A 25774-nucleotide genomic window follows, 5' to 3' on the forward strand; every position below is an offset into this window, starting at 1 on the left:
GAGAATATTGAAAACCGTGCAGCAGGAAGAAAGGACGACGTGAGTGACAGTTGTATTCGCGACAGGTGAAAAAATAAAATGCAGCTTCAAGAAAATAATAGTAACTGCCGGGCATTTTGTGGCCAACAATCAAAGCATCTGGACCTTGAGAAAAGGCTTTGCGATTATGTAGATGAGAAGCGACAATACAGATCCGCAGTGACGAGTGAAATGTGCCACTTTAAAGCATTGTCTTTAGCCAAAGAACTAAGCATTACCAGTCTCAAAGCTAGCTGGGGCTGGCTATCAAGATTTTTCAACCGAAATGGTTTAGGATTCGGGAGGAAAACTACTATCGCTCAGTGGCTTCCAGGCGATTACGAGGAAACAATAGTGAATTTTCATCGTTATATGATAAATCTACGCAGTAAACAGTCCTATACATTATCGCAAATTGGTAATGTGATTCAAATGTCAGTCTATTTTGAGTTGCCGCTCGACAACACAGTGAACAGGAAAGGAGAATCCAGCATCACGATATGAACTGGCGGTAGTGAGAAACAAAGATGTACAGTATGTTGTGTGTAACTGGCGATGGACGAAAGGTACCACCTTACGTGATATTTAAAAGGAAAACTATTCTGAAAATATCAGTGAAAGGCATACCAGTGTTAGTGAGAGCGAATCCGAAAGAGTGCATGGACAATGAACTTATAATTGACTGGCTGACACGTTTGGCAACGTCATCCTGGCGCGTTACTGAATTTATGCAACATGTTGGTCCTGGACAGCTTCCGCGGACATACAACTAAGGAAGTGCGAGACAAATTACAAAAAAGGAAAACTGACTAGGTCATTATCCCTGCAGGCCTAACATCCATCCTAGAACCACTAGATGTGTGTATAAATCGGCCATTCAAAGCTGCACTTAAACAGTGATATACTAAATGGATGGCTGATGAAAAGTTCACACCTAGTGGAAAAAAACGGCCGGATTTGTCCCAGATTTGTGAATGGGTGAAAAGTGCATGGGACTCCATTCCGCAACCACTGGTGGAAAAATCTTTTAAAAAAGTGTGGAATCACAAATTCACAGGATGGAACAGAGGACGACGCTCTATGGGATGATGGTGAAGACGACAATGATTCTCCTAGTGGTGACGATGAAAGTGATGAATAGAGTGGTAAGAGAGGAAACGTACCAGTATTGACTAAAATATTTTACTGCACATACCGTATTAACAAATTCTTAAACAAGATAATTCACATTTCTTTTTTTGCTATTGTAGGTACGCGTAGAGTTCCGGCTGGCGGTGATAATGTTCCCCGGCCGCCCGCCCGTCTAATGGGCCAGCCGGCCAGCTGCACACCACTGGCCGCCCGCTGCTGGCTGGCCAGTTGCACGCCGCTGAATTGGTTGCGTTTTAGCGATGTATCAACCTTACAGCAGCGTTGCTTCAAACCAGTTGTTATTATACATACTTTTGAACACATGATAATGTTGGAACAATTTTTTTTGTAAATAAAACGAATTTAAGCAAAAAAAATTTTTTTTTCCTCTTCCTCAATATCGGGGTGCGCGGATTATTCGAGGATGCGGATTATTCGAATATATACGGTATTTGGGAAGAGCTAGAAGTCACATGGTTCTATTTCTAGTGAGTAAGGCACATGTGAACTGTCAGGAATATTTTTCTGGACAAACTCATGAATCAATAGCGAGGTGTGGCACAATGCATTGTTGTGATGAAGAAGGAAGCCACTGGCCCATTTTTCTGGTCTGTTTCTTTGTACATTTTTCACAGAAATTGCAGTATGCCCTTAAAAATGTGGGATTTACAGTTGTTTCCCTTGGAATGAACCCTGATCACACTGTGCCGTCAATATTGGGTGGGGTGGGGGAGATCAGGATTTGATATTCGATTTTGACTGACTTGCCTTTTTAGAACAAGTAGATTCACTGCTTTTCCACTGAGACTTCTAAATATTCATCTCAGGGTCATATTCATAGACCCAAGTTTCATTTCCACTTACAATTTTGGACATTAAGACCAGATCCGAATGAAGACAATCCTTCAACATTGTGCAAAAGGTCAAATGATGTTCCTCCTGTTCATCATTTAAAAGTCCAGGAACAAATTTTGCTCTCACTCACCTACTTTGCAAATTACCAGTTGAAAGGCCTTGCATTCTTCAGAAAGCTCTTGAGCAGTTATTCGCTTGTTTGAATGAACAATTTTTGCCACTTTTCCCACATTTCCTTCCATTTGAGGTTAACAGATGTCATGAACGTTGCTCATATTTTACTGACTCATTTCCACTTTTAAATCACGCCTACTGCTTTTAAACAGTCTTCAGACTTACAGCAATATTGCCATAAACCAATTTCAGTATGTCACGAATTTCCTTGACACCATTTTGCAAGTTGAAATCAAACTTAATGTTGACGCATTGTTCAAAATCCATGATGCACGATGGACACAGTAAACACAATCCTACTCTAGCTTCTCTGGATGCTGGCTGACAAGTCAGTACGTATTCCAACTTGACATTTCCTGTTTCATCGTATCAGGCTATCAGATGAATTACAACAAATAGTTGTAGTGTCAGCAGCTGCTGCTAAAAAAAAATCATTCATCTTATATTTTGATAACACTTCATACTTCTGGTAGCTCCTCCATTAAATTGTCATTTTAAGTAGTGTGGTTTATTTACTGCTATGGATATGGGTTACTCGTCGTCATCGCGGTTAGCGATGGGATGACAGTTACCGTGTCCACAGTTGATGACAATTCCATCAGTGCAATTTTATGAGCACACACTGTGGACTGAACTGCATGATCTTAAGTATTGAAGACCATACTATCTTGCTGCTGCTGCAAGCAGCCTAACTGGTCTTCATGTCAAACTCCTATTTCAAGAGTGTGCATTTGAGTGTTTAACATCATGCACTTGGTATTCATAATTAAGTGAATGACAAATTCCTCTGGATACTGTCATTATATTAATCCTTTCCTCCATACACACCCCCTTTTACTCGTATGCCACTAGTCTTTACGGTTGGCTGTGAAGATTCTGCTGATATCCTTGAAACAGTCAGTGGTTTCAAAATGGAAATGTGAAAATCTCAAGTCTTCTGTCAGTGAAAGACATTTTTTATCTATAATTACTTCTTCATGGAGGGAAGTGTCTATTTATGGTGAAATATTCTCCGTGTTTATCATTTACTTACAGGTGTTGAGGCAGGCAGAACCAGTGACCAAACCCAATTGTTAAGGTAGTGACAGAATACCAACAATGTGAATTTTCCCTCCTGCATCCTATTTACAGACATTTCATTAGGGAAGGATTATTTTATGTCCATGACAATCACCAGCAGGGTGATTCTCAGGGTAAAAATGTCTACTGTGATGTACATACTACTTACACTTCACTTTAACACTGGCCTAATATTTGTTGTGTCTTATTTATAAGAAATACATTGCTTTGATTTTATTTATTCACACAAAATAACTTGAGATTTATTTATGGACAGTTCAGGACTCAATTGGTGTTACAAATAGACAGTTTTTAGAAATGGAGTAGACATTTTTCTTTAATCCTTGAAATGTATGTAGTAAATAATTTACCAGGATATTTGCAAAGACTTTATGTGTAATGGATAAAAACTTAACAATAAAGATAAATTAAGCCTTTTTGCATGTTTACATACATGCAAATTGATACAAGAACACAATTGTGTTTTATTGTAAGTACTGATAATCTGTGCCACTGGCTAAATAAACTGGAATGACAAACTAAAGTGGCTAAATACATAGCTGTAATCATCAAAGATCAACAGCAGAAGGCGCACTAAATTATTTTGGAATCCAGTTATTGTTACAATTTTAATGAGAAGCCTGAAAACTTGCAACACTTAAGTAAATTGGTATGTCACAAAAAGAGAAAGTGTAACAAAATTTTAGTTTTTACATGCATGCAAATGGAATGGACTAGACAACCATCAGTACAGTGAAGTTCACACAACTCATGTGCTAACAGCATTCGCAAGTATTATAAAATGCTGGTAAGATCAGCTAACCAATACCATACATATTTTTACAATTTGTTTTCTTGAACACACTTTTATTCAATAGCATTAAATAAAATACAATACACAAGCATTAAAAAAGTGAAATGACATATGCAGATGACAAGCAGCATGGTGCTCTTCAACTGATTGTATGATGTAACTTCCCAATTTCTGTCAAAATAATTTTTAAATAATCATTTCAAACAGGAAGAAAGACCAGATTACAAAGCCAATGGCCAACAACTTCTTTCGTTTTCGGCTGATAATGTGAATTTCAGACACAAAAGAATCAGAGAAGTGTTGAAGATGACATGAGTATCTACATGAATGGACATGTATACAGAGCAGTAACTTGTACACTTCATGAAGAGTATGTTTTACAAATGGACACTGGGAAAACACTCCAAGATTGCTTCCATTAAATATTATCACGGAAGGACAAATCCTGCTGTACAAAAAATTGAAAGTTCGAAATTTTGTACCAATACGGAGTGTTTACCTTAGGCATTCAGTGTCACTGCTCTGTATTTAAGGAATATGCTTCACAATATAACTTGTGTCCTATGATATAATTCATACATTCTTGAACTTGGCCAAGAAACACACAGGACATGTGCTAATCATGCTCTGAGGAAAACAATATTATAGCTCTAAATCTATCCTTCTGTAAATGTAGATTCTACAGTTAAAGATTACGCATGTTTTACATATTCCGACATACACTACACAAACATTTTTTAACGGTTTTGTTCACGAAGCGGGAAAAGGCACCTTATTACAGTTCAGAATGTCTGTAACAAAAGATATATTTCAGAAAATACTACCTATAAAATATAACACAGAATAAATATTTACAAAATTTACATACTCATAAAAGGAAACAATTACAGAGTTATACAACTTTATACAACAGATGGAAGATTCTTGTGCCTGATGGACAACCACAGCAAATCTGTGATTGCATCTTCAACAACAGCAGCTTCTATTAAAACAACACAACTAGAGCTACAGTCACACTCTGATACTCTTCCTAATCACATTATGTAGTTTACTCCCAAGAATATCTGGGTTTACTTGATGCTGAAGTCCTGGTTTTGGTTGCAAGTACAACCCTCTGCAGTGCTACAGAGCTCAGCAACATGTCCTGTGTTTTTATCACGACTGCTTCACTGATTTTTCACACACACAACAGTTCAGTAAATGTCGCAGCGTTTATTAATTCTATTGCTACATCCAACCTTCGAGAAGAAGGCAATATGATACTCTGACACATCAATGTAAGTTAAGGAAAAGGGCTGATGTATCACTTCCACATTTTGTTAACTAATATCTACAGTCTTGATGGCAAGACAAGTCTCTGCTCTACTTTTGCTGCTTCAATACAATTTCTGGAAGTCAGGCACTATGCATTTTTAAAATGATGAAATACAATGAATAAATGCTTGATAGCCAAACATTTTCTTAACTATGAAATGTCACTCAGTTTATAATAATTATTAAATGGATTTCCTCCTACAAATTTCAATGAGTTTACTAGTGCTGTCTTCTAATGTTTCGATGCACTCAAAGGCGTGATCTCACTGACGACAATGTCTCTTGCTGCAGCCTCCTCATGATTCTGTGATAACTTCATTTGAAACTCAAAATACAGAATAAAGTAATTATTACCAATGATCAATAAATTGAACTAAATGAAAGAGTTAAGTGTTTAACTCAAGTTTCTTTTTTTTGGTACTTCTGGTTCCACAACTACATTTTCTACATATTTCTTTTTTTAAAAAAAAAATCAAACAAAAAATTATGTTACATGAACGTTTTTGAAAGACTGACACAACTACCAATTTTTAAAATGTGTACTGGAGATTCCGCACACGTGCATAAACTGGAAAAAAAGACAGCTCATTCTAAAATTTAAAGAGCAATGTGTCATATTCTCAGTGCTGTAAGTTGACATCAGGCAACATGCCCGGACCTGGACTGTCGGAGTGGTCTGCACTCAGTCAGTAATACCGAGGGTAGCACTTGAAATCCCATTGCTCCAAGCAATGGCTGCAATCCGGCATCAGTTGACAATGTTCCCGACACAGTTTTCAGTAATGTGGTTGTTTGAAGCATTGGTGGCCTCTGCAGGACGAAAGGCACGTGCGTATGGGAAGAGAGAGTGACAACGTGCTGTGTAGTCTGCTAGTGTGGTCGTAGGGCAGGTTCCCAGCTCACCAGTCTTCAGCAGGCGAAGTACCTCTGTGCAGTTCTGTTTAAGAAATAATTAATTATGAATAACTGAAACACAAGTCTGTGTAAATTAAAGGAAATTAATCACATTATTTTTCTCTCAAATCATGTATATGGTCATTATAATATACACAATTTTTGAAGCAAATGGCAGTCATTTCACAAGACAAAATTCTAACCTGAGTAATGGAAAGTCCTGGTGGAGTGCAGGTACTTGAAAGATAAAGGTAACAGCTCATGGAATAGTAAAAGACCCATAGCCAAGAGTTGAGAACTTCACCAGCTTTCAGACATATCCTTTCCTGCCACAACCTAGCTGTAGAGGCTTGCATGTTTGTGTATCTGCCCTACAGCTAGAAAAAGGATTCATCCAAAAGTTAGCAAAGTTCTCAGTCTAGTTTATTTGTCTTTCAGACACTCAATGCCTCTACTACTCAGTGAGTTGTTACCTTTATTCCTTAGAATTCTAAAAATGTTCTTGGTTAATATCTGACAGTGAAAGGGGGTAGTGATGTGTCTGTTGTAGAAACTACTACTTCCCTAAGGATTTAGGGAAATACTGAAGATTTAAAAATTGTGTAGCTCAACTTTTACTGCTTGAAAGTCACCAGACTGCTTCATTCTCTTTAATTAGGCAAGAATTTTAGATCTGTACTACTCAGCTGTCGGAAAATGTCACAATAGTTTTTTGTGCACCCCACAGAAATATGCATCATACTTGGGAGGTGTGTGTGTGTGTGTGTGTGTGTTTGTACTATTTAGTTCTGAAGGAGGACGCTGTATGAAAGCTTAACTGTATGGTGAGTGGTCCTTTCTTATTTTCATTTCATTCAGGACTTTCAGTATCATACTGTTATGTATGCCAGAATACACAAATTCAACAGTAAGAGCTTAGGTAGTGTAGGAATTGACATGCTCACCTGTAGATTAACGTCAGCAATATCCTTATCCAATTTGGTAACCAATTTTAGTGCAGTCTCTTGTTTAGATGGGTCAAGACGATACATCATTTTAGCACCTGAAACATTACAGATAACTGACTACAAGATTACACACTGTTACCAATATAAACATGCATAGCTAATGCAAACTTCTCTCTGAAGTAACAAAACCTCATCCTGAAGATAGAGAAAAAGTATAATGATGATGAGGTTGTTTAACCATTATGGTGCTCATTGTGGGTGAGATACAGTTAACACTAATAGCTTGATCACTAGTTACATCACACTATTCCCCATTTCATCCTGTACAGAAAATACAATGCAGCTGGCTTCTTACTTTATCACCACTCCAAGTGAAATTACAGCACAGAGTGAGGCGGAGAATATTTCGTGGTGTCTTTACACTGTCTCTGTCTTGCATCACACAAACCTTGGATTACCTTCAAGAAAGGATTTGCCAAATGGAAGTAACATTACATGTCCAAAGAAAATATGTTGTAACAACTTTAAATACAAAATAAGAATAGAAGAGTGACTTCAAGAAATTTCATAGTGAAATTATACACAAAATAATATCAGACATATTTTATGGATTTTGTATTACTTTATTTCTGTGGCCATATGAACTTAAGAAGCATAGAACACAAAATATGCAAATCAATTCGTCAAAATATGTAATGTATATTTGCCTGCAGTTCACATAAAAGTTGAGGGACACGCACACGCAGAACTACATTGTTTTAAGAGTTCTAAAATGTGCTTTTTCCAGTACCATTATGCTGATGTGCTAGAGATGCATGTTGGGCATTATAAGGAAAGACAGGAAAATAAACATACTGATCCGGAGACAGGGTGGAGTGAATATCTTATGTACATGTGTAAAGATAATGAAAGGAAGTCAGGTAAATGATAGTTAACAGTATAAGGAAGTACTTCTCTCTTAGAATCCATAAAAGACTAAGAGGATAACTACACAGATGTGTGTCATTGAAGACTTAATCAATAGAGAAAACTGGAAAATGCCTGAATCCAGCAGAGAATGTAAAATGGCTGACGATGGTGATAACAGAATAATTCCGTCTAGAATATCCATCATTTCATGATTATGATCAACGAATTAGATCCAAGCCAGAAGCATTTTCATTATAACAGGTATTAATATTTTAACTTTCCATTCTATAATAATAATGTTACATAGAAGAAGTGTAGTAGATGAATGACGAGCATTAACTTCACTTAACAAAGGATTATTCAGCACTTGCACATATAAGAGCAGGGAGCAAACTGCCTCCGGCCCTAACACATACGCCACATATACAGCTACAGTACATTCCCGTACAATGAGTCTTGCCATTTGTGGATACTTCTAGAATGTACTCTGACCGAATATAGAAATTAAAATTTTTCAGTTCAGGTGAATTTTCAACTCACGACCCTCCATGCAACAGTCTAGTCTCATAACCAGTACATTACAGTGACTGTGCTACTCCGCTTCTTTTGCGACATTGCTCCCTCCTTAAGAGAACAGTATCTCAATGTTACAACCTCCTAGTCCGGGAACGAGTCATCGATCCTGCATGCTCTGACTCCCGATGACTGATGTTCGATCTGGCAGTGATCTCAGAACTTCCCTTGCCACTACGTTCTTCGTCACCTTTCCGCTTGTTGCCCGTTGCTGGAGCTTTGAATTTACTCTGGGTTGCAGGATCCTTGTAGAGCTTCATTTAAAGGAAGTGGACCGTATCTCTGATCTTTCGTCGTCTTGAGTCGGGGTCTGCCTTACAACCCTATAAGGTCCAAAGTAGCGCCTGAGGAGCTTCTCAGAGAGACCAACCTTCCAAACAGGAGTGAAGATCCAGACGAGGTAACCAGGCTGGTAGACGACAGGGCGGTGGCTCACATCAAACCTTCGGTGATCGTTTCCTTGAGCCTGCAGCATGCAGAGTTGAGCTAACTGCCGAGCTTCCTCAGCTCTGGTTAACACATGCCGATGTAGTCGTTGTCCACGTCATCAGGATGTAGCGGAAAAACAGTGTCCATTATCATCTTCGCCTCATGCCCATGCTCCAGGAAAAATGGCATAAATCCTGTCGTGTCTTGTTTGGTGGTGTTGTAGGCAAACATCACGAAAGGTAGCACCTCATCACAGTTGCTCTGCTCGACAATGACAAACATTGATAGAACGTCGGGCAAGGTCTTGTTAAGGCATTCAGTAGGCCCGTTAGTTTGCAGATGGTAGGCAGTTGTCATGTGGTGAGTGATGTTGCACCAGCTGCTTTCACAGCTTTTATAATGGCATAGCGTGTCAGATAATCAGTGCAAACAATAATCCATCTATTGCACCAGCAGACGTTGGAAATTGTCTGACGAGGTAAATACCAACACGCTGGAAAGGCATTTCGGCCGGTGGAATGGATATGAGTCGGCCAGGTGGTTTCTGAGAAACTGCATTTCTCCTCTGGCACTCTCGATAGTGCAACACACAGCATGTGTTTAGGAATCACTGGTAGCCACCTCTTTCCGAACGGATCAAAGTTTTTCTTGCAAAGTAATCCATTAACTACCTTCAATTGTCCTTTCACATCCTCTGACCAATTTAAGGCAAGCATAATTTAAGACATCTTGGCGTCCTTCTTCCACTAAGTAGAGAGATCCTGGAATGCAGCGAGACAGTCACTATCTTCATCAAAGTCTTGATGGTCTTGCACAGGGTTTCTTGAGAGACATTTGTCATCTTGATGTTTTCTTCCACTTTTGTACACTATGGTAATGTCATACTCTTGAAGACGTAGTGCCCACCTGGCGAGTCGTCCTGTTGGATCCTTAAGACCTGCCAACCAACAAAGTGAATGATGGTCTGTAACAACTGTGAATGGCCTTCCATAGAGATACTGTCGAAATCTGCACATGGCCCAGGTCACAGCAAGACATTCTCTTTCTGTAGTTGAATAGTTTCTCTCGGCTTTTGTAAGTGTCCTAGAAGCATAGGCTATAACCTCCTCTTTTCCATCCAAAATCTGCACCAGAACAGCACCAATCCCATACCCACTTGCATCTGTGTCAGGGTGTATACGGGGACAAGGAAAAAAAATTCCTGGATTATTCCTGAATATCCCATTTAAAAAATATGCTTTTTCCCGGGTGAAAATACACTTTTTCTCTGCCAAGTGACAGTAGGTTTTCAGCAGATTTTCCTTCGGAACTGTAAAATTTATCAATCCTTTGAATGGTTAAAGTTTCATACCATTGCGTAGAACTTCCCGGAAAAAGAAAGAAAAAATGAAGCAAAGAAGTTTTGGAGAGACTTTTAATAAAAAAGGAGAGAAGTTTTGGAAAGGCCTTTGATTTGCAGCAACATATACACTGCATATTTTCGTATTACGAAAGTATAAATTCGAATTGCACCAAACACAGCGCGTCAGCTTCCGGAGCGTTGAAACCGAGGTTGCGATGTTCTTTTGTAAGCAAGTCATATCTCAAGCCACGAGATCTCGTCAGCCGATGACAGCAGCTATTCAGAGCATAGGACATGTGTTATAGTCAGCCAATATGAAGATCACTTGTTATATAGCGTGAACACGCAAGAGGAAAAGTTAACGGTTTACATTAATGTACACAGTACCGTATATCTACAAGAAAAGCTAAGCTTTCACATGTAATATTGATCTATTTTTGCGTGTGTTATACTTTAAGACACATCACACAAATGTGCCAGTAAATTTAAAATTATGACATAAATGTCTCAGCTGGAAATTCTTATAAGGGGCTGGTCCTGAAACTGTTCCGTTTCGAACACACTGTGATTTAGATATCCATTCCACTTTCTCACACGTAACATAATTCATCTTGCGTAAAAAGAAATTTTCTTTGAAAGTAACGCTTTTCTAACCACCGTTCGCAATACTATCTGGAGACTGTTAGAAATAGGTTCGATTTACCAGTTGCCAGAGAGCGCCAGAAAACAGGCATTATTGTGCGTGTGCAACTGCAGTGATGTAGGAAGCCCGTATATTCATGTGTATAAAGCACTCAGAGAGTTTACATTACACCATAAAAGAAACAGGACATCAGAGGATACTCCAAAGAGCACTGGAATTTCGTAAACCATACTAAAATGCATAATTCGGCTTGAAGTGCAAATTGGCTTTTTTCAGATTCACAATGAAGTAGGTCCCATCTGATATTAAGCTTTTCAGTGTGGTTTTTGGGATGTAAATTTTCTTGGAGTACCAGTACTCTACAATCTCATTTTTGGTTCTTTATTATGGCGTAATGCCATGTATGGCAGAAGATGATAACGTGCACTTGAAACTCAGCGAAGTAGCCAATACTGTAGAATGAAACACTTAGTTTCAAATAAAATGATTGCCTCGGCAAAAAGATTAACAAAGCCAAATTTCTTTAGCAAACTTACAAAAATAACTTCACTGTTCTGCAGGGCGATTAAAGCTCGACTGCTACTACATTGGAAATAAAATAAATTCAGAAAACTGAAATTTAAAATATATTTTTCCCCTCCGTAATAATGTGAATGTATTTTAATTGACTTGATAGCTCCCGGCCACAGAAATCCGTTTTGTTTTCATTTGATGTGGCAGCTGTACACAAATGCAAGCAGCGAAATCACTTGACGTAAACACGGGTCACGTGGAGGTTAACCCCCTACGCACAACTCTGTGCAAGTGTGAATCTGGCAGCTAGGGCGCGCGAGAAAAATTTTTGTTGTTTGGATCTGGCTGCTTGCTGCTACTACCGATACAGCTAATAGCCATTAGCCAAACTTCAAGTAGTTGGAAAAGGTACTGCTTATACGCGAGTCAAATGCGCATGCGCAACAGACTGCTGGCAATTGGTCAAACGAACATAATGTGAACAGTTGTGACGTCATGCTCATAGCAAGCAGTTTATTGTTATGAAGAATTACAGTCTGCGCCCTACGGCCTTTGAAATACTTTTACTATCTGCAGACGCTTTTGTTGTCGTAAATTGCACATTTCCTTTGCAACTAAAGTTTTATTTTTTCCCCCTCTTGTTTATATTTTATTGCTGCAGTATCATTCTCCAGTAGCAGGATACAATAACATTCTTTGCTAGAGAATCAACTCTGCAGTCAAAATGACAAGAATTTAACTGAAAGTTAAAACAATGAAAAATACCCAGAATTCTGGAAAATTCACGGGTTTTTACCAATTTTCTCCGAATGAAAAAATTCTTGGGTCTTCCCAGATTTCCCAGTTGATCTGGGTCGTATACACCTTGTGTGTGTAGTTCTGTAGGTGCTCTCTCATCATACAGACAAAGTACAGGGTCAGTCGTCAGACCTTTTCGCAGCACATCGAAAGAATCTTGTTGAGCACCACCCCAGGTAAATTTAGCATCGGCTTTTAACAACTGTTGGAGTAGCCTGACTTTGATACAAAAGTCTCTGATAAAACGACGGTAATAAGAACATAATCCGAGGAAGCTTTTCACATCTCTAACACTTTTGGGAATAGGAAATTCCACTACAGATCTCACCTTTTCTGAGTCTGGCCGCAAAACCTTCATTTGACACAAGGTGTCCTAGTAGCCTGATTTATTTGGCCATAGACACTTCCTTGCATTAAGTTTTAGTCCACCTTGTTGGAGACACTTAAGAACGGTCCACCGTCTTTATATATGTTCATCGAATGTCTCTAAGAACACTATAATGTCATCTAAATAGCAAAAAAACATCATCCACTTCAGGTGCCTTATAAGATTATCCATCATCCGTTCAAAAGTTGCTGGTGCATTACACAAACCAAACGGTATTACCTTGAAATCGTACAGGCCCTCATGGGTGATGAATGCAGTTTTCTCACGATCAGCTTCATCTACTTCGATTTGTCAGTATCCCGAGTACATGTCCGTGGTTGAGAAAAACTTCACTTCGTTCAAACAATCTAGTGTATTGTCAATTTGTGGAATTTGGGTAAACGTCCTTTTTAGTTATCTTATTAAGCTTCCTGTAATCAACATGACAATGGGCTCCGCGAAGGCTGAATGATGTCATTCCTCATCATTTTCTCTACCTCGTCGCGAATTATTCGACGTTCCATTGCTGACACACGGTATGCTCTCTGGCTTATTGTTTGATGGTCTCCAGTGCTAATCCAGTGCTTCACCGTTGATTTGTCTAATCTGCTCTTCACCTGTGGACGGAAGCATTCAGAGAACTCTTGAAGGATGGCAAGTAGCTTCTTTTGTTGTTCTTTAGTGAGATCTGGTGATAGTCGAGCTAGAAGAACTTGTCTCTTAGTGGTAGCACTAATTTCACCCACAGACACTGCATGGGAGGTTTCCATGTCACTCAGTTGATCTGCAATTAAGGGCTCAGCGTTTGCTACGCACATGTGTCTTGGAAGGGTCTGCAGATCTCAGCAACAGTTAACTATTCACAACTCATCAAATCCGTTCTTAAACCAGATGACAGGGGCTGGGATGGCCAAGTTATTCTTCAGTGGTATGCTTCTCTTACATTCCACTACAAGATCCATGCGTTGATGCATGGCACGACACATGACGGCTACCTTTCTAGTGCTGACTGCAGGAATGATCACTTCATCCAGCACAGACAGTCTCCACACACTTGGATGCACATCTTCCTGTCCACAGTATCTCATCTCGTCTAGCATAATCTTCGACCGACCACAATCTATAATTGCCTGAGAAACTTTCAAAAAGTCCCATCCGACAATGACATCATGACTACAATCCTGTAAGATGACGAATTCTAAGGGCTGTGTATGGCCACTTATACCTACATGAATGACACATCTTCCTGTATGTTTTACATATTTCCCATTAGCCACATTCAGAAGAGATGTTTTGTTGTCGACAGATACGGTTTTCTGCAACTTCTCCGAAATGACTGAATATGATGCTCCAGAGTCTACAAGAGCTTGGGCTGGTTGGCCATCCATGAAGATACCGATGTAGTTTCCTATCATTTTTGTAGTGATCGACGGCGGAGGAATTTCCTCTTCTGTGGCCTCACCTCGAAGGAAGGTCGCACCCTTTAGTTTTCCAGGTTGCGGCAGAGCTTCTAAATGACGATGGAGACCTTGATCGTCGTGTTGGGGCACATCCTCTTCAGTGGCTAGCTTGTGGCGATGGTGACCTACACCGTCCTGCACCCACATATTCTTGTACATCTTCGTTGTCCCGGAGTTGGCATCGGCTAAGATCGGTCTTCTGTCTTCTGGCACGAGCGCCATCAAATATCCGCCACCTTTCTCGACAACAGTGCACCACATGTCCCAGTCGTCCACAGTGGAAACATACTGGTCGGTTACCCTGAGTCCTCCAGATGTCAGTCTTCCTTGGTGCCTAAACAGGTTTCTCATGCTGCATTGTAGGAACTTAACTTCACTTGGGTCTCGACTTTTTCACCGTTTTAAAGAGAAATGAAGGACGAGCGATTGGGTTCAATGTCTGTTCCACTTCCTCCTTTTTGACCTCTTGAAGCATCTCATTTTTTGCTCGCTGTGCAATCCAAGTGCCTTCTAAACTTCCCCTCTCACTTTCTGACAAAGAACACTTGTGAAATCAGTTTCTTCTTCCATCACTGACATCGATACGACGTTTGGAAGCCACTCAAACTTCTTGCATGTAATTCTTTTTTGATACATTGTCTCGATTTATGAAGTCGTCTGCTGCCGAAACCTCCTTCAGGAGTAAGGCTTGATACGTGTCCTCAGCAACACCCTTCTTGAGATGTGCGATCTTGTCTTGCTCCCTCATTCTATGATCCACTATTTTACACAGCTCCAAGACATCTTGAATGTAGGATGCTCTAGTATCTCCTGGACGCTGTGCCCTGCACTTTAATTTACCTTCAGCCTTGCATTTCTGTTAACATGTGTCGCCGAAATACTTGTTCAGTTCTGCCTGGAATACCTCCCAGGTTGTGAACTACTTCTCGTTATTCTCATACCATTGCTTGGCAGTGCCCTCCAAGTAGAAAAATACATTAACCAAACACACTGTGTCATCCCCATTTGTTAAATTTGGCTATACGCTCATATACCTTCTGCCACTTGTTTGGATCTTTGCCATCATCACCAGAGAACCCGGAAGGATGTCTCGTGGTGGCATACAGTTGCTGTCATTGTGACATCCTCTTCGTCTGTCTCCAATAGATTGCGATCTGTTGAATGTGGGTGGAACTTGGGTTTCTCGCCATGTAAACGGTGGCTCTGTCGTTGCCTGATGGGAACCACTGTGTCATCGATAATGTGCTCTATCACAAGGTCCAACACCCAGCGTTTCCACCAGAATAATGTCACATAGAATAAGGTGTAAGTAGTTAATCCTGTAAATTATCTGGGAGTACGCATTAGGAGTGATTTAAAATGGAATGATCATATAAAGTAGATTGTCGGTAAAGCAGATGCCAGACTGAGATTCATTGGAAGAATCCTAAGGAAATGCAATCCGAAAACAAAGGAAGTAGGGTACAGTACGCTTGTTCACCCACTGCTTGAATACTGCTCAGCAGTGTGGGGTCCATACCAGATAGGGTAGATAGAAAAGATAGAGAAGATCCAATGGAGAGCAGCGCACTTCGTTACAGGATCATTTAGTAATTGCGAAAGTGTTACGGAGATGACAGACAAACTCCAGTGGAAGACTCGGCAGGAGAGACACTCAGTAGCTTGGTATGGGCTTTTGTTAAAGTTTCGAGAACATACCTTCACCGAAGAGTCAAGCAGTATATTGCTCCCTCCTATGTATATCTCGCGAAGAGACCCCGAGGATAAAAATCAGAGAGATTAGAGCCCACACAGAAGCATACCGACAATCCTTCTTTCCACGAGCAATACGAGACTGGAATAGAAGGGAGAACCGATAGAGGTACTCAGGGTACCCTCTGCCACACACCATCAGGTGGCTGTCGGAGTATGGATGTAGACGTAGATAAATGATGAACACTAACTTCACTTACCAAAGGTTTATTCAGCACTTGCACAACAGCACGGAGCGAACTGCCTCCGGCAAGAACACATACGGTATATATAGTTACAGAACATTCCAGTACAATGATTCTTGACATTTGTGGATAGCTCTAGAATGTACTCAAACCAAATATAGAAATTATAATTTTTCGTTTCTGGTGAGTTTTGAACCACAACCCTCCGTGCAACAGTCTACTCTCATAACCACTACACTACAGCGACTGTGCTACTCAGCGTCTTCTGCGACAATATCACATAAATAGATTTCATCCAATCAATGGCATTTGGTTTGCATCCCTAAAACAGCACATGTAACAATATAGTCATAAATAACACAAGAGAACTGCCAATACTAGAAACCACCACCACCACCACCACCACCACCACCACCACACCATCGTTATCATAAAGAGTTCCCACTCACTAACTAGGTCTGTTTTGCTCATGTAAGTCTCTCCATTTTCCCCTATCTTTCTATCACTGCTCTGTCATCATCCTGTTGCAGTCCTTTTCTGACAATTTCTTTCTCAGTATTTTCAACCCTCTATCCACTGGTCTTCATCTTGATCATTTGCTTTGGAGCCTAAATTCATGTATCTTACATGGTATTCCACCAACATGTTATTTTAATTACCTGTACTTAAGCCTTGCCAATTTTAACTGCTCCTGGATGGGTGCTTCCTTTATCAGTCCCTGCTATCTTCATTTCTTATTGTGTCTTTTCTTGTTATTCCAGCCCTGCTCTTGTGAATTTTCATTTCACGAGCCTTTATCTTGATAAAATTTCACCGTTCTCTCTGACTGAGTTCCCCAACATTTCAGCTGTGGCCCTGCCACAGTGAGTACTGGTGTAGTCCTCTCCGTCTTCCTGCACACAATCATGAATTCACTCTTTCTCACATGAAATTTCGTACCATATAATCCTATCACCTCTATCCATGCATCTACTTGCTGATAAACTTCATCCTCCTCATTCCCCTAGATCATATGGTCATCAGCAAACGCCACCATTAACTTAATGAAAGCATCTGCAATTCTTTCTGCCACCAAGTACATTATGTCATCCATGAAATAAAAAAAAGTAAAAGTGAAAGCACAGTCATTGTTTTGAACCCCTTCCCTGCTTTATCCTTTCTGTTGCAAAAAATATTTTTAACATAGCTTTAACTTCTGCGAAACCCTTTTTCTATGCCAGCTGATTGATCTCTGGGAAGCTATGTTAGACCTACCAAGGCAGTAACAGACCAAATCTTGTTATCAATACACAAATCAGTACTTAAAAAAAGTTGATAACGGAGGTAGTCCTATAGTAATTGTGTTACAATAATATTTTTTTCTGTTGCACATTCTAAATAAACTACTGATTTTTGAAGATATTTACACTGCCAACAACCATTAAAAATTATTTACCTTCAATGAGTGATTGGAGGGAATTTGAGTGTGCTGCAAGGAACTGCACATTCATCTGATGAGGATCACGTCCACGAAAAATTGGCAGCATCTCCTGTCGCAACACAGTAGCAACTGCAGGGTCCAACGTGGCCTGCCACCTCTCCAGCAGTCCATGGCCCACAATAAGACACGAGTGTAGTTTTGGATGTTCTGGCTCCAATCGATATGCACGTTTCATTGCTTGCAGCATCAACAGTGGTTTTCCTGGCAACAATTAAGAACTGTGATCAAAACTGCAAATTACATCTAGTTTCAACTTATCTGTCTTACTATCTTCTGCACACCTTGTGGGCTATTTCTTATTTCTTACACAGTCTTTGGCATCGAAAAAGCAAAGAGTTATAGAATCAGTTTTATAGGGGTCATTTAACAATCAACCTATATCTGCAATTAATCTTGAGAAGTACAGTATAGCGAGACACACATCCAATCAATTTCAATTCAATTGCTCTCATCTGCTTCACAAACTACAACACACAATGAAACCATGTACTGGACAGTGATTAACTTAACTAACTATAGTGCTGTGCACAGAAGAAGGCTGCAGCACAATGCATTCTGTGCTGAGAGAGATGGCGAATATTTTATGGTGCCACCAGTGTGCTCACTGTTGTCACAAGCCTTACACTCCTGCCATCCACCGGCAACACTGAAGTGAGCACTACATCTGGCCACTGTTTCTCCTTCTGACTCTCCAGAGTAAAAAGTATATGCTTGCTAAATTACAGCTGTCACTTCTTGAGTAATTAATTAATGTAAATAAAAATTATTAATTTTTTCCTCGATATTGAGGGCAAGCAGCTTTACTGTATGGTCAAATGATGAAGGCGTCCTCTTGGGTAAAATATTCCGGAGGTAAAATAGTCCCCCACTGAGAACTCCGGGCGGGGATAACTCGGGAAGATGTTGTCATCAGGAGAAAGAAAACTGGCATTCTATGGGTTGGAGTATGGATTGTCAGATCCCTTAATCAGGCAGGTACATTATAAAATATAAAAAGGAAAATGGATAGGTTAAAGTTAGATATAGTGAGAATTAGTGAAGTTCAGTGGCAGGAGGAACAAGACTTCTGGTCAGGTGAATACGGGGTTATAAATACAAAATCAAATAGGGGTAATGCAGGAGTAGGTTTAATAATGAACAAAAAAATAGGAGTGCCTACTACAAACTTAATAGTGAATGCATTATTGTGGACAACATAGATACGAAGCCCACACCTACCACAGTAATACAAGTTTATAAGCCAACTAGCTCTGCAGATGACGAAGAGATTTATGAAATATATGATGAGATAAAAGAAATATTCAGATAGTGAAGGGAAAATTTAATAGTCATGGGTGACTGGAATTCGGTAGTAGGAAAAGGAAGAGAAGGAAACATAGTAGGTCAATATGGAATGGTGGTAAGAAATGAAGGAGGAAGCCACTTGGTAGAATTTTGCATAGAGCATAACTTAATCATAGCTAACCATTGGTTCAAGAATCATAAAAGAAGGTTGTACACATGGAAGAGGTCTGGAGATACTCGAAGGTTTCAGATAGATTATGTAACGGTAAGACAGAGATTTAGGAACCAGGTTTTAAATTGTAAGACTTTCCAGGGGCAGATGTGGACTCTGACCACAATCTATTGGTTATGAACTGTAGATTAAAACTAAAGAAACTGCAAAGAGGTGGGAATTTAAGGGGATGGGACCTGGATAAACTGAAAGAACCAGAAGTTGTACAGAGTTTCAGGCAGGGGATAAGGGAACAATTGACAGAAACAGGGAAAAGAAATACAGTAGAAGGAGAATGGGTAGCTTTGAGGGATGAAGTAGTGAAGGCAGAAGAGGATCAAGTAGGTAAAAAGACTAGGGCTAGTAGAAATCCTTGGGTAACAGAAGAAATATTGAATTTAATTGATGAAAGGAGAAAATATAAAAATGCAGTAAATGAAGCAGGCAAAAAGGAATACAAACGTCTCAAAAATGAGATTGACAGGAAGTGCAAAATGGCTAAGCAGGGATGGCTAGAGGACAAATGTAAGGATGTAGAGGTATATATCACTAGGGGTAAGATAGACACTGCCTACAGGAAAATTAGAGATACCTTTGGAGAAAAGAGAGCCACTTGCATGAATATCAAGAGCTCAAACCCAGTTCTAAGCAAAGAAGGGAAAGCAGAAAGGTGGAAGGAGTATATACAGGGTCTATACAAGGGGTCTTGAAGGGAGAATCTAAGACGAACATCAACAAAAGCAAAACGAGGATAATGGAATGTAGTCGAATTAAATAGGGTGATGCTGATGGAGTTAAATTAGGAAATGAGACACTTAAAGTAGTAAAAGAGTTTTGCTATTTGCGGAGCAAAATAACTGATGACGGTCGAAGTAGAGAGGATATAAAATGTAGACTGGCAATGACAAGGAAAGCGTTTCTGAAGAAGAGACATTTGTTAACATCGAGTATAGATTTAAGTGTCAGGAAGTATTTTCTGAAAGTATTTGTATGGAGTGTAGCCATGTATGGAAGTGAAACATGGACGATAAATAGTTTGGACAAGAAGAGAATAGAAGCTTTCGAAATGTGGTGTTACAGAAGATTGCTGAAGATTAGATAGGTGGATCACATAACTAATGAGGAGGTATTGAATAGAATTGAGGAGAAGAGAAATTTGTGGCACAACTTGACTGAAAGAAGGGATCGCTTGATAGGACATATTCCGAGGCGTCAAGGGATCACCAATTTAGTATTGGAGGGCAGCGTGGAGGGTAAAAATCGTAGAGGGAGACCAAGAGATGAAGGCACTAAGCAGATTCAGAAAGATGTAGGTTGCAGTAGGTACTGGGAAATGAAGAAGCTTGCACAGGATAGAGTAGCATGGAGAGCTGCATCAAACCAGTCTCAGGACTGAAGACCACAACAACAACAACAACAACAACATGTAACTACATGGTCACAGTTTTCTGAAAGATAGTTTGCTTAGATGATGGAATTGTCCTGTGAGACAATGAGATGAAAGAGACTGCAAGAAGTTAATAACAACTGCCAGCAAAGAGCAGCAGTGGGCCCAGAGATAAGTAACCTTGCAAGTCGAATTTTCAATTTTGCATGTAACAATGATGGGTCCGAGAAATGTTTATAAACGAGGTAGTATTTTTTGTTCTAGGACAGGACTGGACTTTAAAGAAGCTAAATATTGTTAAAAAAACACCTGAAAAAACATCAGTTGGGTACAGAACACTAAAGGGTAATGCATTGTGACAACAGAATTATAGGTTTGTTCATCATCTTAGGTGTGAAAATTTTAAATGATATGCATTCATTTTGATTTTAATACAGACCCACCCAGTAATTAGTGTACTAAGTAAACTGAAATTTTATACTTTATTACATCTGGAAACATTGATGCAATACAGGTGAGCTATGAACCAAGTTATCAAAAATTTGAAGGCACATTAAACTGCTGCCACAGTTTCATACATCACATATGCAAATAGGGACAGTGCTGACTGCGTATTTAGGTCCAACTGCAGGAGGCCAAACTTAAGAGAAACTTCATTGTTTTCAGACTGTTTTCCCTAGCTGCGATGGACACCAGCAAGAACTATTATAAATTTATCACACTTTTGGAAGATAAGAGAGAAAAGTAACAAATGATTAGACTGGACCTTTTGTTGTACTTCTGTCCATAAAACAGTATGGAGAGCCACACTCTTTAAATTTTGTGTTTAGTTATAATGTAAGAGAATAAAATTTCAGTCTGCCTACTCTAAAAATATAATGATGCTAAACTGAAATTTAATTTAGATTTAGGTGTTTAGGCAGCCTCAATACCAGCCAACTTTCACTGAGCTCGTGAACTGTTCAAGCCACAAATTTTTTGGTGTTGCACAAATGGAGGACACAAGTGATAAGGACTACTGTTCTTAGAATTAACCAAGGCAGGACAAAGGTAATACAGCCATTTTTCTGGAACTGTAGTGCACCTGCAGCAATTAAGTAGTTGCAACTGGTGTGATAAAGTGCATTCTATTTGCGGTTCCGACAGCGGTACCATAGCTGACTGAAAAGGGGAGGGCATAGGACAGACGTCTGATTTTCTCTACTGTGTGAATAGAAGCAGGTGGGTGCCCGTTTGAAGTTCCTAGAATATGTTTGTTGCCAGAGTGAGTCATAGGGAATAAGAAAAAGCCCTCTAAATATTTTCATGTAGACTGTGACAGGCATTTGAAAACCAACAAACACGTTGTGTCATAGGGCAGTGGTCAAGTGCACCGACTGTCAGTTTCCTGGCTCGGATTCTATTCTGGCTGCTACCTTGACTTTTTTAAAAAAACACCTTACAGTGTCACTACCCAATTGCTGTAATTTTTTTTGTCATCACTCGATCAGAACAGCCTTGTGTATCCTGAAATCTTTCCTATGATTTGGAGTTGTTGACTGCAATTTGGTCACTTCTATCGCCACTTTGTTTATTTCTCTCCTCCAAATTTGGAGAATTTTTTCCAAAATTAGAAATAGTGATTTTATTTATGATAATTCCTTTCTGTATGAAAATAAACAAAGTTGATGACTTTCTTCCCTTCAGTCAAAGACACCAAAGTGAAAGAGAAATAATTGTTAGGATTGTAGTCATCATTGTTCAGGTCTGTACTTGAAGATGGATCCTTTTCCTCATAAAACAGGACTCTCATTTTCAAAGGACATTCGATGAATTCAGAAAAAAAAGATGAATGACAGACATGGTCAAGAATTTATGCCAGTAAATAACAGAGAGGTAACATTGCATACTTCAGTCATAGCACTAATTGTTAAACAAGAGGTTCATGATGAAACTGAAAAATTACAAAAGAAAACAGAAATATTAAAAAAAAGGAAGTCAAAGTATCTAAAGGGAATTAGAGTTCTCATTTCAGATCCATGATCATACAGCAAATGCGAAAACGAAAGTAGATTAATTGGAAAACTTCAAGATCCTGGAGATGATGTCAGTCAAAGGAGGCATGTAGGTAATCCATAACCAGAAACTGTGAGTAGGAATGGAAGTCTCAATTGGTGGAAGAAGTTTCACTTTGAAAAGGGCAAAAAGATCACAAAGAATTTTTGTACTGCTGTTCCTCTACGTAAAATTCACTTGGTTTTGCTTTTCGGGCATTTTCAATTACCTAAAACAGAAATATTATACATTGGATACATTAGTGATGCTTGTGATTTTCACATAGTAACAAGTCAAATCTGTAGATATACTAGCCGCATTATAACTTGCTTTATGAATGATTCTTTAGTAGTGTATTATGCCATATATGTCTGTGGTGCTGTGACTGCATGCTATGCTCAAAAAATAAATTAGAGAGGTTTTTCACTGTTTTAGCAGAACATTACTTTTGAGCAGTTGTTGCAAAGCTCTTATATATAAGGTCCACGTTTTAACGTACTGAACACTAGAAAGATAAGAATTTTTTTCCAGAAACTTGTTAATTAACCTACATAAGCTTTTGTTTTCAATTACATTTAATTATGTTCATCACTGGTGTAAATATGACTTCATATAATTTCTTTAAAGTAATAGTTCTCACAAAAATCTTGTATGTAAAATTGATAACAGTACTCTAATGAAACAGTACTGAAAACAGAGTCAAGTAAAAACTGCTTTGTAGTTGTGTGATATTTCGCATTATAGTCATATTTATTAATGAGTGTAACAATAACTTTAATTTTATGATTCTGCAATGCTCCATCAGAGTACTGGTAAAAAGTTGTCTAAAAACTTCCCATTTCACAGATCTTTTTTCCCATTTAAAACTGTCTGATTGGTATATTAAAAACAAAGATTCCAAGACTTACCAAGCAGGAAAGCGCCGGTAGACAGGCTCAATAAATAAGACACACAAGCACACACACAGAATTTCTAGCTTTCGCAACCGACGGTTGCTTCTTCAGGAAAGAGGGAAGGAGAGGGAAAGACGAAAGGATGTGGGTTTTAAGGGAGAGGGTAAGGAGTCATTCAGAAGTTCTGAGGGTGAGCTATAGGGACAGACGGGTAACATATAATATGTATAAGAGTCAAGAGGGAATAATAAGCGAAAAGCTGCATGACTCCTTTCACTCTCCCTTAAAACCCACATCCTTTCGTCTTTCCCTCTCCTTCCCTCTTTCCTAATGAAGCAACCGTCAGTTGCGAAAGCTAGAAATTCTGTGTGTGTGTTTGTGTGTTTTATTTATTGTGCCTGTCTACTGGCGATTTCCCGCTTGGTAAAGTCTTGGAATCTTTGTTTTTAATATATTTTTCCCATGTGGAAGTTTCTTTCTATTTCATTTAAATCATTAATTTGTCTGATTGGTATTTTACATAGATGAAAATTTCAGTTTCTTCCATGACATCCACAATTTTTCCTTTCTGTAACTTATGTTATATTTGAAGTGATCCATCAGCATTAAGTGTTTTATGGTTTATGGTTGATGTCTTTTAAGAGTGCAGCAAATGTGGATGGATTATTGTCGCTTATTGTCGTGTGTTCTTCAAATTATGTGCTAACTTTTCTTCCTGTTTGTCCAGTATAAAATTCTGAGTATTATTTTCAGTTTATCTTTTTGGTACCCCAACTGTGAAAATGGCTCCGATTTCCACAGTGTGTGCGTCTTCAAAATTCGTTGTAAATTTTTAGTGCTTCTGTACCTGGTGTATAATCTTGTATCCTTGAAACATCAAGTAATTTTGTCAGAAACAATACCTAGACATGGCAATACAAGAACTTTATTTTTCTATGGTTCATTTATATTTGATTGGTTTTTGTTTTGAATCACATGTCCACAAAGTTTTTAGGATGACCATGACTTATAGCTATCACTCTCTCTCTCTCTCTCTCTCTCTCTCTCTCTCTCTCTCTCTCTCTCTCTCCTCCAGTGGTAAGTTGATCAGCCTAGTGTGCTCACGGGTGGCATGATTGGTTGTAGTTATATTTATGTCTGTTGTCACTGGTTTAGAACAAATATCAAATAAGCGTTATGATTTGTCGTTTGAAATCCAAAAGTGTGAGAGAGGGAGAGATTATACACCAGATACAGAAGCACTAACAATCTACAATGATTACTGACACACACACACACACACACACACACACACACACACACAATGGAAATCAGAGCAATTTTTGCAATCAGGAATCTAAAAAATTAACAGTGAAGAATGCTCAGAATTTTACATTAGACAACATGGAAGTTAGCACATAATTGAAAGAACACACAACAATAAGTGGCAATAACCCATTCACATTTACTGCACACTTGAAGACACCAACCAGAAAATACCTAAAATAGATGGATCACTTCGTATATTATGTAAGTTATAGAAAAGAAAAATCATGTATGTAATGAAAGAAATTATAAATTACAGTAAGGGAAGATCATGTATGTAATGAAAGAAATTGAAATTTACATTCATCTAAAAGATCAGACAGACAATTTTAAATGAGCAAAGAGACCTGGGAAATAGGAAAGTCCCAGACAACTTTTTATCAGTTTTATGACAAAAGCATTACAGAACCATAACATGTAAAATTATAGCTACTCATTAATAAATAAGACTGTAATAAAAACATAACACAACCATAAAGCAGTTTTGAGTACGGTTTCATTAGAGTACTGTTATTGATTTTATAGATAAGATCTTTGTTCAAAAATGATGTGCTCCCACAATAAGAGAATAAATATTTACAAGTTACTTTAAAGAAATTACATACAGTCATATTTACACCAACGATGAATGATTATTAAACATGATTCAGAATAAAAGCTTAATTAACAAATTCCAGGGAAACAGTCATAATCTTCCTAGTGATAAGCATGTTAAAACACAGACCTCACATATAAGAGATTTACAAGCAATTTGCTCCTAAAATAGTGAAAAGCCTCTCTAATTTACTTTATGGGTGTAATACGCAGTCATAAAACCAAGGACATACAGCGTGTAATACACTACTAAAGAATCATCTGTAAGGTAAGTTATAATGTACCTAGTATATCTACAAATATGACTTGTTCCTGCGTCAAAATCACAAGTGTCACCAACGTATCCAATGTACAATGCTTTCGTTTTAGATACTTGAAAATGGCCTTAGGCCGAAATTGTACAATTGTA

The 25774-nt window shown here is 38.8% G+C and overlaps 1 protein-coding gene across 1 annotated transcript in view; it reads right to left on the minus strand.

Moving 5' to 3' along the window:
• Positions 1–3613: 3613 nt before the first annotated feature.
• LOC126282172 (N-alpha-acetyltransferase 15, NatA auxiliary subunit) overlaps positions 3614–25774 on the minus strand; it is a 282396-nt gene continuing 260235 nt past the window's right edge. The window contains exons 13-15 of the mRNA XM_049981696.1: positions 17613–17858; positions 7204–7301; positions 3614–6302 (exon numbers count right to left, since the gene is read on the minus strand). Coding sequence (XP_049837653.1) covers positions 6114–6302; positions 7204–7301; positions 17613–17858 — 533 coding nt within the window. The 3' untranslated portion in view covers positions 3614–6113. The remainder of the gene's footprint in view (positions 6303–7203; positions 7302–17612; positions 17859–25774) is intronic.

Source organism: Schistocerca gregaria, chromosome 7 (genome assembly GCF_023897955.1).
Source record: "Schistocerca gregaria isolate iqSchGreg1 chromosome 7, iqSchGreg1.2, whole genome shotgun sequence".
NCBI classification, from domain to species: domain Eukaryota; kingdom Metazoa; phylum Arthropoda; class Insecta; order Orthoptera; family Acrididae; genus Schistocerca; species Schistocerca gregaria.